Raw genomic sequence first — 12,500 nt, forward strand, 5'->3', positions numbered from 1 at the left:
CTGCCCGGAACAGTGCCCACCAGCGGGCAGCCAGCGGGTGACCCCCACCCACCGGCTACCCGCTGGTCCGTACCCCACCCCGGGTCCCCGGCTTCCCCGTTTGATGTTCCCCATCCCCCGTGGTGTCCCAACGGACCCCGTTTGTCGTGCCTGAGTCTAGTTTGATGTTTCGGGTACCGTTCGTAGGATAAAAGAGTCTTAGGAATTGCATGCTAGTTGAATTGGTAACCCGTGGACCTAGGTGGAAGTTGTATGAGCCCTTAGGAATTATTCTTAGTATGTGAATGATCACACGTAAGTTTATTTATATGTCTTCCCCCTCCCAATGTGCTATTACGTGCTCCTACGTGTTATGTGTTGCATGATCCCCCATTTTGGCTATATGCCAATTGGGTGGTTCTCGGACTAAGGTTCGGAAGTCGGTTGAAGACCGAATGGATTGTTCCCGGACTGAAGGTTCGGAAGTGGCTGAAGGCCAATGGATTGTTCCTGAGCTAAGGCTCAGAAGTGGCTAAGGCCAAATTGATACACTTCTTGGACTACAACTCCAAATATGGGTCTCGGTGCTATGACCCACCGGACCTGAATGCGCCAGGACGGTGTGTAGGGCCAATAAGCCGAGGAAGGCTGTAGTCTACCAACCTGAGTAATCATGCGGTGTGTAGGGCTACGGCTGGCTGCGATCCACCGAATGGTGGGACAGCGGTGTGTAGGGCCATAGTCTCCGAGGATCTTCGCCCACCGACTGAGTATAGCTCAGCGGTAAGCCGGGCTTGATCCGCTATGGTCCACCGACTGTGCGCATCGACGGTGTGTAGGGTCGTAAGTCTCCCCTTGTAAAGGGGATCACGGTCCACCGACTGTGTGCGTCAGCGGTGTGTCGGATCGTGGTCCGACGTTGAGTTCGTCAGCGGTTCTCAAAGGGTTGGTTGCGATCAACTCCCCTCATACCGCGGTACTGAGGTTGGGTGCTGCGGGGCCGTGTTATTGCTATAAGCATTAACCCTCATGTTTGGGGCATGCGATTGGTCTCGTAGCGCCATCAATGATTATGTGATATGGATGGTGATTGGATGATGATGTGTTTTGGAATTGGAAAGTGATCTGTGACCTTAAATGCGTACTCCTTATGATGATATCTCTACTTAACTGATTATTATTGTTTGTTGTGCTTATTTGCTGAGTCTATTCCCGGCTTTTAAAATTAGTGTCTCTTAAGTATATATCTTCCTGCTTCAAAATGGTTTTCGTATATCTATATATATATATATATATATATATATATATATATATATATATATATATATATATATATATTTCAACGCGTTGGAGTTGGTTACCAGCATCTCTCGCTGAACAGATATATTTGTGTTGGTCCCAAAAGAGGTAAGGTGAAATTCTAGAGGGGGGGGGGGGGGGGGGGGGGGGTGAGTAGACTTTCAATCTTTTTCGCACAACACAACAATTGCTAAGCCATAGATAAACCAAAACTCCTAACCAGATTGTTAGAGTATGGTGCACAGCGGAAATAAATAAACATAAAGTGTGTGTGAGATTGTGTGAGCAGTATATCTCATGTAGAGCGAATATGTAAAGAGCAGTATGTAAAGAAAGCAGTAAAGAACACAAGACAATTATAGTAGTTCGCGAGGTGATGTAATCCTCCTACTCCACTTGCTCTTATCTCCAAGAGCAATTCACTATATCTACCACTCCTTGGTTCCAAGATACAATGAATTTCCGTGATCTAGTGCTTTGATCACAAAGCCCGCACTAATCACGCCCAGTGACACCACACTGCTGCTTCGGGTTTCACGTCGTTGTGCTACTATACCAGGATTTCACGACTCTGCGTTACTTTCCCCCCGTCTTCCACACTCTGGTAGAAACGTATCCCGTGATCTAGTGCTTTGATCACAAAGCCCGCACTAATCACGCCCAGTGCCTCCGACACTGCTGCTTCGGATCTCACAGCTCCGTGTGACAATCCAGGATTTCACAGCTCCGTGCTACTTTCCTCCCTTCTCTTGTTTTGCTCCAAAACAAGTGTTGTCTTGCTTCCAACTTCTGAGACTCTGTAGATGATCTTCAATGATGCGCAGGTCTCTTTGATGAAGATAAACACTCTGGAATGATTTCTCTTGAATGCTCTGAGTATTTTCTCTCTTTGAATGTATCAAGTAAAACACTTGATATTTTTGCTCTGTTTTGCTCTGTTTAAGAACTCTTAGAATGTTTCTCTTTTGAAGCTCTCTGAGTTCTTTTTCTTTTCTCACTTATCACTTGAAGGTTTTTTGGTATGCTTTGTACCAAATGGGATTTTTGCTCTATGCTCTTTTAAGCTTAATTGCTCTATTCGATCTCCTTGATGAGTTCGTATTTTCTGCTCTCTTGTTCGTGAGTTCGTTATCTTCAAGTCTTCATATCTTCATCATTTTATAGCTGGTAATGAGAATCTGTCCGTTGGAAAGAGACGCTCTCATTTTTGAAATCTTGTATCTTTTTGTCAGAGATCTTATCTTATCTTCTGCAAAGATGTCAGAAAGGATAAGCTAGCCGTTTGATGGATCTTCATCTCCTTGTAAATGAGCTCCCAAACTTCATCTGATATTCCTCTGGTTTAACGTTGAGTGGGAATATCTGGGTCTCTGTTTTGGTGTAGAATGGCTTCTCTGATCAGCTCTGAAGTGGTCCTTGTATCTTTGGGATTTTAAAATATTCATTAATTTAATCCCATACTAGTTAGACTAGTATTTTTTCTTGTGAGAATATTTTCACTGTAAGTTCATCTTCATCTTCTTCATTCTCACGTCTGGGTGTTCTCAAACTTCAAATTGGCTTTGAACTTCCTCCCAATTTGAATTTCTCCTTTGTAATTGACACCCAATCCTTTGTAATTGACACCCAATTGCAATTGACTTGTAATTGGCACCCAATTTGAATTTCTCCTTTGTAATTGGCTCCCAATTGACTTTGACTTGTAATTGGCTCCCAATCTACTCCTGATGCTTTCAATTGCTTGACTTGTAATTGGCTCCCAATCTACTCCTGATGCTTTCAATTGCTTCCCAATTTGAATTATTGACTTTGACTTCGAAATTGGCTATTGACTTTGACTTCGAAATTGGCTCCCAGACTTCTCCTGGTATTGAATTTTGTCTCAATTCAATTTGATCTCCATGTCTTCTTAGAATCGTTCCCCAATTTGAATTTGCATCCCATACTACAACTTCAATTGGCTCCTAATTTCAATTCTACATTGGCTCCCATCTTGAATTGATTCCATGTGAAACTTGCTCCCAATTTCAATTGACTTCAATTTCTCTGAAACTAGCTCCCAATTCCCTTTGAATTTCTCTGAAACTAGCTCCCAATTCCCTTTGAATTGGCTCCCAAGCGCAATTGCCCAAGCGAATTGCTTCTCAATTGCCACCCAAGTGAAATTGCTTCCCAATTTTCACTTGTAATCAGCTCCCAATTCCCTTTGAATCGGCTCCTTCCCAATTTCCCTTTGAATTGGCTCCTAAGCTAATTGCTTCTCAATTGCCACTTGTAATCAGCGCCCATTGCTTCCCAATTTCCACTTGTAATCAGCGCCCATTGCTTCTCAATTGCCACTTGTAATCAGCGCCCATTGCTTCCCAATTTCCACTTGTAATCAGCGCCCATTGCTAGACTAGCGCCCAACTCCATCAGATTTAATTTAATTTGGCTTCTCAAATTTTACCTTGTAAAATTATTGATGGTGAAATTCGAACTTGAGCCATTTCACATATTATATCAAGCATCATCCACTTCATTCGTACAACTATTGATTAAATCTCCAATCTTCTTTGATGTACTCCTTTCTTTCCATAGATGCTTGATCTCCAAGTCAATTTCATGCATTCTTCCAATCTTAATTTTCTTCACGAAAATTCTTCTGGGATATTTCTTTAAGTAGTAGCGACGTGAATATTGTATCATTCATCTTCTTCTTCAATTTGTCATTTTCTCCAGACAAATTCTTAATTTTAGGCTTTATATCTTCTTCTTCTATTTTCATCCATCTTCCTCTGTTTTTCTCTTTTCCAATTTAAATAATTTCCCGATCATGGTCTAAGACTCTACTAGACCTAAGAAATAAAATTGGGGGATCTACAAATACATATTTGGCATATCAAAACCATTACACTTTATTCCTAACAATTTGGCTTTCAGGCACGGATGAGTGTCACTGGAGCGCGCTAGATATTGGAAGCGTAGAGTAGATAGTTCCCTTTCGGCCTGCGTGCCATGCTTATGTATTGACATTATTAAGGATTTTAGATAGTTAGCCTGTGCACATGAATTTTCTAGCTCAGGTGTGGCATAGCACCCCATACTCTTATATTATACTTTTGGGAATTAATGAGAATTTACCTTTATTATATAAGTCTTAAAAGTTGAAAAATTTCGGGGTGTTACAATTATACCCAAGTTTCACATTTGAGTACGATGTGGACGAGGAAAACCAGCTACGCAGGGTGTTCTGGGCAGACCAAACAACTAAAACACACTACAAATGCCTCGAAGATATGGTGTCAATCGATGCAACGTACCTAACCAACAGGTTAGTTATAAATTATTAAAATAATATACACCAGTTTAAAGAGAGTATGAAACCTGAAACCTGTGTGCACCTCAGCCTATATATTGTGCCAGAATTCACTACGCCTTGTGCCCCTACTGTGCAAGGAAAAATGTAGCGAATACCGCCTACAATAAACATTGAACGACTGGAAAATCAACACAGCGACCTAACACTCACAAATATGTGCAGGTACAAACTGGTATTTGTGCCATTCATCGGGATAGACAACCACAAGAATTGCATAACTTTTGCGGCATGCCTTATAGCAAAGGAAGACATCGCATCTTACGTGTGGCTCCTAGATGCCTTTAAACGATGTATGGGGCACGCACCAACATGTATTATAACGGACCAAGACCCGTCAATGAAGGAAGCAATGCCGCAAGTGTTTCCAGAAACCAGGCACCAATTCTGCATGTGGCACATAATGACCAAAGTGGGGGAGAAGGTTGGTGGGAAATTAGCAAAAGACGAAAAGTTCAGAAAGGAATTAAATGTAATCGTCTGGGACAAAACCTTGGGACGTGAGGAGTATGAAATACAGTGGAACACATTAATGACAGAGTACAGCCTCGAAGAGCACAAGTGGTTCAAACAAATGTACGAGATTAGATCAAGTTGGATAGAGGCATACTACAACGACGTGTTCATGGGAGGGCTAATGCGAACTACATCCAGATCAGAGTCAGAAAATGGACTATTTGGGGGCTGCATCAACACACATGGAACATTGTTAGAATTCTTCACCCAGTTCGAAAGCGCAATCGATATGCAGTGGCACAACCAAGCACGATTAGTCGCAGAGTGCGAAACATCTTACCCACCCATGAAGACACCACTACAAATTGAGAAACATGCATCTTCCCTATACACCAATACAATTTCCTACGACATCCAAACAGAGATATTAGAAGGAAGTTTCTCATGCAAAATATCTAGAAAGGAACAAGCAACTGATCACGTACTATATACAATCCAAGAGGGCAAAAAGAAGAGCTTCACAGTACAATATTATAAAGAGAATGAGACAGTGAGATGTTCCTGTGGGAAATTCACTAGGGTGGGAATATTATGCAGACATGCGTTTGCAGTACTGAAGGATGATGATGCAGAAGTGATACCAGCAAAATACATAATACCAAGGTGGACACGGAATGCATGTGCACACAACCGGTGATATGAACCTAGTCCAAGGTTCAAATAAAGATGGAATATTGTCCCAAGATTAATCTCAATACAAAGATAGAGATGGATCGAAATACCTTATACCTCACGAGAAACCCTTTGTCTCGAATCCTCAAAGACTTAGAAGAATCCCATGTAGCTTCAAGTACCTCGATGTTGCAATCTTCAATCAACTAGAGTCGGATCTAGTTTCCTTTGATTCAAGAACGAGTCCACGAACCTAAATCTAAGGTTGAAGAAAGTAAGATTGATTCGAGTCCACGAATCAATTTGCTAGTCGAGTCCACGACTAACCACTAATTGAGTCCACAATTAGCCATAAGGTTTCTTACACAAGTGTAAAGAAAAACTTAAGAATTTTATTGAATTAAAGCCTCCCTGAAACTGATATGGATGTGCCCTATTTATAGGTATAGGCGCAGCATTATAATTCTAAATACAATGGAAAAAAGAGTCCTAAACCTAATCTAGAAAACAAGTAAACAGAGTTTTATTTAGAAAAGGATTTAAGGAATCCTTTCTAAATACAACTAGTGTTTTCTCTTTTATGCCAAACAATTTAAATTAATGATGACCAAAAATAATAGGGCTGATTTGGGCCTAATTTAATCACCAAAATCAGCACTTAAACAATTATAAAAAGCATTGAATTCTTCTTCATCTTTTGCAAATGGGCTTGACTTGGATTTTCACCATCTTTGAATATCACCAATGAAGAGTTGTCTTAATTGTTTGGACTTGGGCCTTGTGATTTGCCCAATTGGTACTCTTGATGGATCTTCATTATGTTGGGCCGCATCAACCGGGCCAACGGCGACATTGAACAAGGAGGATCAGACACTACAGAAATAGAAGAGAAGAGACTAACAGCTAAACTATGGAGTGAGTTTTACTCTTGCATATTATTATCTGAAATGCAGGAGATGTTGGACTGGATACTAGAGCACAAAAATAAATTATTGAAGACCAAAGAGAAGAGACATGATACAAATAACAAAAACGAATTACTGGAGACATTTTATGGCACACAGGCAACAACAGCTGTACAAGTGAAACCTCCACAAGTATCAAAGAACAAAGGGAGTGGAAAGCGATTAAAGAGCACATGGGAGAAGGCACAAGCAAAGAAAAGAAAAGATGGACGCACATGCCATTACTGCGACGAAGAAGCGTGCCATGACAGCCGGAACTGCCCGCTAAAGCCACCAACGGGAAAAAAAACAAAGACCAAAAAGAACGGAGATCCAAAGAATTGAAACTACAGAAAAGGGGGCACACACCTTATTAACTAGTGCACAAATTATTTCCTGGTAGGGCACATTACTATTAGCTTGGATTCCTGTAAGAACATGATGTTTTATTAAACAAAATATTACGCATTATCCGATAATAATTACACACATTGCTAAAAATCGTGTATTCAACACCCTACTATGCATTACCCTAGGAAAACCACACACCGTGTTAAAAATAAATAAAAAAAAAAACCAATACGCAATTACAAAGTTTTAGAACAGTATGACAGTCTACACCCTAAAAATATTACGCCCAAAATGCCACGACTGCGAAAGAATAAAAAAGCACGGACCAAACCCAACGGGAGTCCAAAGAGATGAACCTACACACCAGGGGCACACACATTAACTAGTGCACAAAACAGATCCTCGTACGCCACATTACCAATAGATAAGATCCATGTTCGAACATACAGTTTAATTCAACATCATAATATGCATAATCCAAGAATAATAACCCGCTTTGATAAATAAATAAATAAATAAAACCACCCCAGGAAAACTACACACTTAGTTTTTAAAAAAAAAAAAAAAAGCCACAAGAAAAGTTACGCCAAAAAGGTCGCAACTGCTGCATAATAGAAAAACAAAAACCAAAACGAGTGGGAGTCTAACGAGATGAAACTATAAACAAGGGCACGCATTCAAATAGACAGTGCACACAAGTAATCCACGAAGGGAACATTACAGTCCACCAAGATCACAGATAGCACCACGGAACTATTTAGCACCACCACACGCAAATTAGGGACACAAGGCACATATGAGCCGTAAGCTGAGCACACAAGGAAAACCACTACCTCCACATTTAACATAACCTCCCAAACTGGCAAGAGACAAGATAGGCACAAGAACTAGACAAAGAAACACATAAAAAGACCAACAACTGAATGCCAAAATTGTAGGCCAACAATAGATTAATACTCCAAAAAAAACCCAGCAACTAAGATATACACAGAGTTTAAGGGTCAAAACAGTAACAAAACGACTACGAATACAGAAATCGTGACACTGCACAAAATACTAAAACCCATAAACTACCCAACAAAATAGTCACCCACCAAAAACACTATATAACTACACTACGGCCCTACTTCCTCCTCCAGAAACATATCGCACTGCATTTGCCACATTGCTTGCACGGTTGGCATTGATATCTGCAACGCAAATCGCCTTCAAGTACTGAAACCGCAAGCGCTCAAGACCAGCTACGTCGCCTTTAACTAGACCACACTCCCATCTCGACACCCCTTCACCAGCATAAGACTCCATATGGCGCATGGCATAAACACCACTGTCAACTTTGTTACGCGAGTCACGCCACTTCATCTGCATCCTCTTGGGCACTAAATGAAAGCACAAACCCTGTTTATACCCCAGGCCAGCAGCTTTGAAAAACTCGAACAACAATAATTGCTACAAAAGACAACAAATGATCATCATCTACCACCCCAAAAACAACGCACAATAAAAACCCCCCAGAAAAAGAAAAGAATAGCAACACAACGTACCAGATTATCAGGAGTGTCACCATACTTCTTCGAAGTGGCCTCCGTCGAAGCAGAACTATCAATAATTTCAATGTGTTCATTCACAAAGTCCACACACACAACATAGAAAAGATTGCTTTGCATAACCGGGAGAAACAACTGGAAAATAGTTTACAAGGCATAATAAAAAAATAACCCAAAAAAGCAAGTAAACGAGAACAAAACTATATACGAATACAAAACCCCCCAAGAGGCACACAACCACTAACAACAGTGCACACTAACGAGATTGCCCTACCACCATGGCGTAAAAGGGCACACAAGAACAATGCAAGCAGCACACACCCACTAACAACAATGCACACTGCAAATAACTACCCCCTAACACACGTTTAAGAGAGACGACAGTCGTAAGAAATGCACACAAGATTCACCTCCCCCCAATGCTTATAAGGGGTGAGGGCGAGATGAGCGGACAAAGCAAGAGAAAACAAACGCACGGCCTCGGACTGTGAATCCAGAGCAAGCCCACCAATATCAAGTTGAAAACCCAACAACAAAATCCATAAAGTTAAATGCCGGCAAAAACAACCTAGGAAATCGAGAGAGAAAAACAAGAGACCACTAACATACAAACTTACAGTGGAGGAAGCCGAGGCAAAAACCCGCGATGGTGCACCAGGACTCTTGCCAAACTCACGATAATTAAAGATTACAGACCAAGCATCAAGCACTGCAACACTAACAGCTGACCCTGGAGCCAACGACCGTAAATCCCCACGACGTACCACGCAACCACCGTGAGAAAACAGCACCTCATGCCTAAGCCATCACCATAACTCAACAAAGGGGGAAAAAAACAACACAAGGGAAACTGTCGAACGACTAACAATTAAACAAATACTTACAATGCGTCGTTACCACACTCCAACACCCACTTGCTGATCACACCATCATCAACCACATCAACTGAAGGCAATGGCACATCACCATATAGATCCGCTGCACGGATAGAATCCGGCACAGGTCGAACCGGCCTAACAGCCTTCAACGGGGCAACACAGACCGGGGAAGAATCACGACATGGAACAACTTGCTATGAATTTGCAAATAGATTAAACAGAATTTAAAAAAAAAAAAAAGAAGAAAGAAAGAATATGAATATAAATACCAACCAAAAGCACACATTTACCTCAGCAGGGGTATCAAACACATGTCCAGCACTACCCGCAACCACATCACTATGGCCCGGAGCTCCCTCATCTGAACCCTGAGCTAGAGAGGCAACTGGCACATGATCCCCATGGTCTACTACCACCGGGACAGCCCCAACCACACCCAAAGGACGAGACACCTGCACGTGCTCACGATAAACTTCTTGCACACAGTTCAAATGGCCGACAAGAGCAATGAAAACTTATTTAAAACACACACAAAGCGACTAGAGTTGTGCACACATTTGAAACAAAAAGGGCACAAACAGAAACCACCTACGGCACACCAAAAGTGAAAGACCAACAAAGAAGCAAAATACCTGCCCCGGAGGGTCAACACCCACACCAAGACCACTACTTTGTTGATTAATTCCCATAGCAATATCAGCACCGGAATCCACAGCACCACCACCAAACTCTTGCGTAAGCCCAAGACTAAACGATGGCATATGATTCAATAGAAGCCTCGCCATAAGGGCACGCTCAACCTCAGCCAACTCACGAACATTATCAGCATTAGCCCAGAAATCATCATCAAACAGAGACAATGTGGGCTGCGAGGCGGTGCCATCGGAGTCCAAAGGTATGGAGGGCTGGGGTTTTACACCAGTAAGCATCTGACCAACCTCAACCAACTGGAATAAATTCGCATCAGGAGCAGAACATACGGCTGCCTCTCGTCCCAACTCCACAAGGGTAAGTATGCTCCGAGAAATCACCCCAATCTCATGAGCATAGCGCTCAACCAAAGACTACAATGAAAACAAAAAACAAACAAAGCAACAGATAATCAAAAACACCAAATCACTAAAAGTGCACACACAAAAAAGGACCCGAGCATATAACACTACCCTAACATACCTTGCGCAGGCAACCAGGAGGCATAGAAGGACCAGGCGAACCCCCTAGATTGACCGGTGCTTCCACACCTGGATCATCACGATGTGCAGCCTGATCATGAACCACATCAGCATCCACACCCTGGACAGGTTCCAACTCACCAACCCCAAACCCCCCAGCACGAATCTCCGACAACTCCCGCTCACGCAAAAACTTGGAAGTCCACCCTCGAAATGCTGGAATAGCACGAGGAACAACACGAGGACCATGCCGAACCTGATCAAAGTACAATAACTAAAATGAACACAAAAACCAAAATACAAACAAGGCAAACACATCAGCCAACAACGAGACATGGAATGAAAGCTATAAAAATAAGGTAGAGGGCTTAAAACTGAAACAAACTTACAATCAAGAAAAAAATGGGGCCAGTAAACCGGTGGTCGTTAGCTACACGCCATAATGCATGCGTAGAAAGAAGCTCCTCAATAACAAACCGACACCAATTCAAACTACCAATCGCAGAAACATCATCCAAGTGGTGAAATACCATCTGGTTACAATACCCATTATTCATGCAAGATATGAGGGAGCTAATGACCAACACCATAAAATGCCGCTTAAACCAGTCCCCACCCTCAAGATCGTCCCGAATCCACTGGGCTACCTCCATTGGTTTAACATCATAACGATCCTTTTCAAATGTTCCACGCCAAGCAGTCAATAACTTACTCTTCGCGTGCCGAGCACGGCGTGTAACCACCACTTCCCCACAAGGGAACCCCATGATAGCTGCAACATCCTCCTCCCGGACCTCTAAAAACTCACCCTCACCCAATCGAATAGACCGAGCTTGGGGGTCAAAATTTAAGAGTAACCATCGGCCCAACCGAAGAGGCATCTCCTTAATCTTGAGCTCCAGCAACGAACCAAACCCGAGATCACGAATATCTTTCTTCTGTAGAGACGTAAGATCCGCCAACGCCTCAACTAACTGGACTAGAGGGACCCTAATTTTGGCACTTGGAAATCGCAAACTCTCCTCCGAAGTACATTTAGACTGCGGAGCAGCAACGACAGGTTCGTCGTCCACGGGATCCAGGCGATCAGCCTCCGGGGCATCACCGACAACCTCTGGGGCATCAATGACAGCCTCTGGCTGCACACTATCCGCGGAATCACCCTCCGGGGCATCAACAATAGGCTCTTGAAGCACGGGATACACATGAATAGGCGGAGGGTCAACAAAATCATCATCATCAATAAACCCCCCAGAGGAACAAGCCTGCAGAGGTCCATCATTTGCCTTTTTAGCTGCCACCCACCAACACAGATAGACAAACTTAATAAAAAACTAAACGCCAAGTGAACAACACATCACACACCACCCCCGTACATACAAAAATGCACAAGGGCACACAGAACTACAAACCACTGCACACAAAAAAGGCCACCGAAGCCCACAAACACACCGGTCTAAAATATTATGTAACTATTATACAATCAATTCTTACTAATAACACTTTGAATAATTGTAATATACAAAAATAAAGCAACCGGGAGAAACAACTGCACAATAGTTTAAAAGACATAATCAAAAAATTACCCAAAAAAAGCAACTAACCGAGAACAAAACTATATACGAACACAAAAACCACGCAAAAGGCACACAACCACTAACAGAGAAGTTTAAGTTGTTAAACAACAATTTTGCTGCTGCAATATCACCAACAAGAGGATGACGGTGAGCAACAACAAACCAACTACCCTAAACTTCGAACAAACCCAGTACACATTCATATATAGTTTAATTCCCCCAAGTTCCAGCCTAATGAAAACCGACCCACCCCCACAAAATGCAAAA

General features: G+C 42.3%; 2 protein-coding genes across 2 annotated transcripts in view; one reads left to right on the plus strand and one right to left on the minus strand.

The window, feature by feature from the left end:
- Positions 1 to 4,976: 4,976 nt before the first annotated feature.
- LOC109189919 (protein FAR1-RELATED SEQUENCE 5-like) lies at positions 4,977 to 7,053 on the plus strand. Its single transcript, XM_019340548.1, has 2 exons — positions 4,977 to 5,726; positions 6,718 to 7,053. Exons 1-2 carry the CDS (start codon positions 4,977 to 4,979, stop codon positions 7,051 to 7,053), a joined length of 1,086 nt encoding a protein of 361 aa, XP_019196093.1.
- Positions 7,054 to 8,005: 952 nt separating this feature from the next.
- LOC109189836 overlaps positions 8,006 to 12,500 on the minus strand; it is a 7,483-nt gene continuing 2,988 nt past the window's right edge. Inside the window, exons 5-12 of the mRNA XM_019340465.1 lie at positions 11,046 to 11,950; positions 10,658 to 10,912; positions 10,117 to 10,548; positions 9,775 to 9,936; positions 9,491 to 9,678; positions 9,224 to 9,404; positions 8,604 to 8,741; positions 8,006 to 8,508 (exon numbers count right to left, since the gene is read on the minus strand). Of these exons, the coding sequence (XP_019196010.1) occupies positions 8,170 to 8,508; positions 8,604 to 8,741; positions 9,224 to 9,404; positions 9,491 to 9,678; positions 9,775 to 9,936; positions 10,117 to 10,548; positions 10,658 to 10,912; positions 11,046 to 11,950 (2,600 nt within the window). The 3' untranslated portion in view covers positions 8,006 to 8,169. The remainder of the gene's footprint in view (positions 8,509 to 8,603; positions 8,742 to 9,223; positions 9,405 to 9,490; positions 9,679 to 9,774; positions 9,937 to 10,116; positions 10,549 to 10,657; positions 10,913 to 11,045; positions 11,951 to 12,500) is intronic.

Source organism: Ipomoea nil, unplaced genomic scaffold, assembly GCF_001879475.1.
Source record: "Ipomoea nil cultivar Tokyo-kokei standard unplaced genomic scaffold, Asagao_1.1 scaffold0202, whole genome shotgun sequence".
In the NCBI taxonomy this organism is placed as follows: Eukaryota; Viridiplantae; Streptophyta; class Magnoliopsida; order Solanales; family Convolvulaceae; genus Ipomoea; species Ipomoea nil.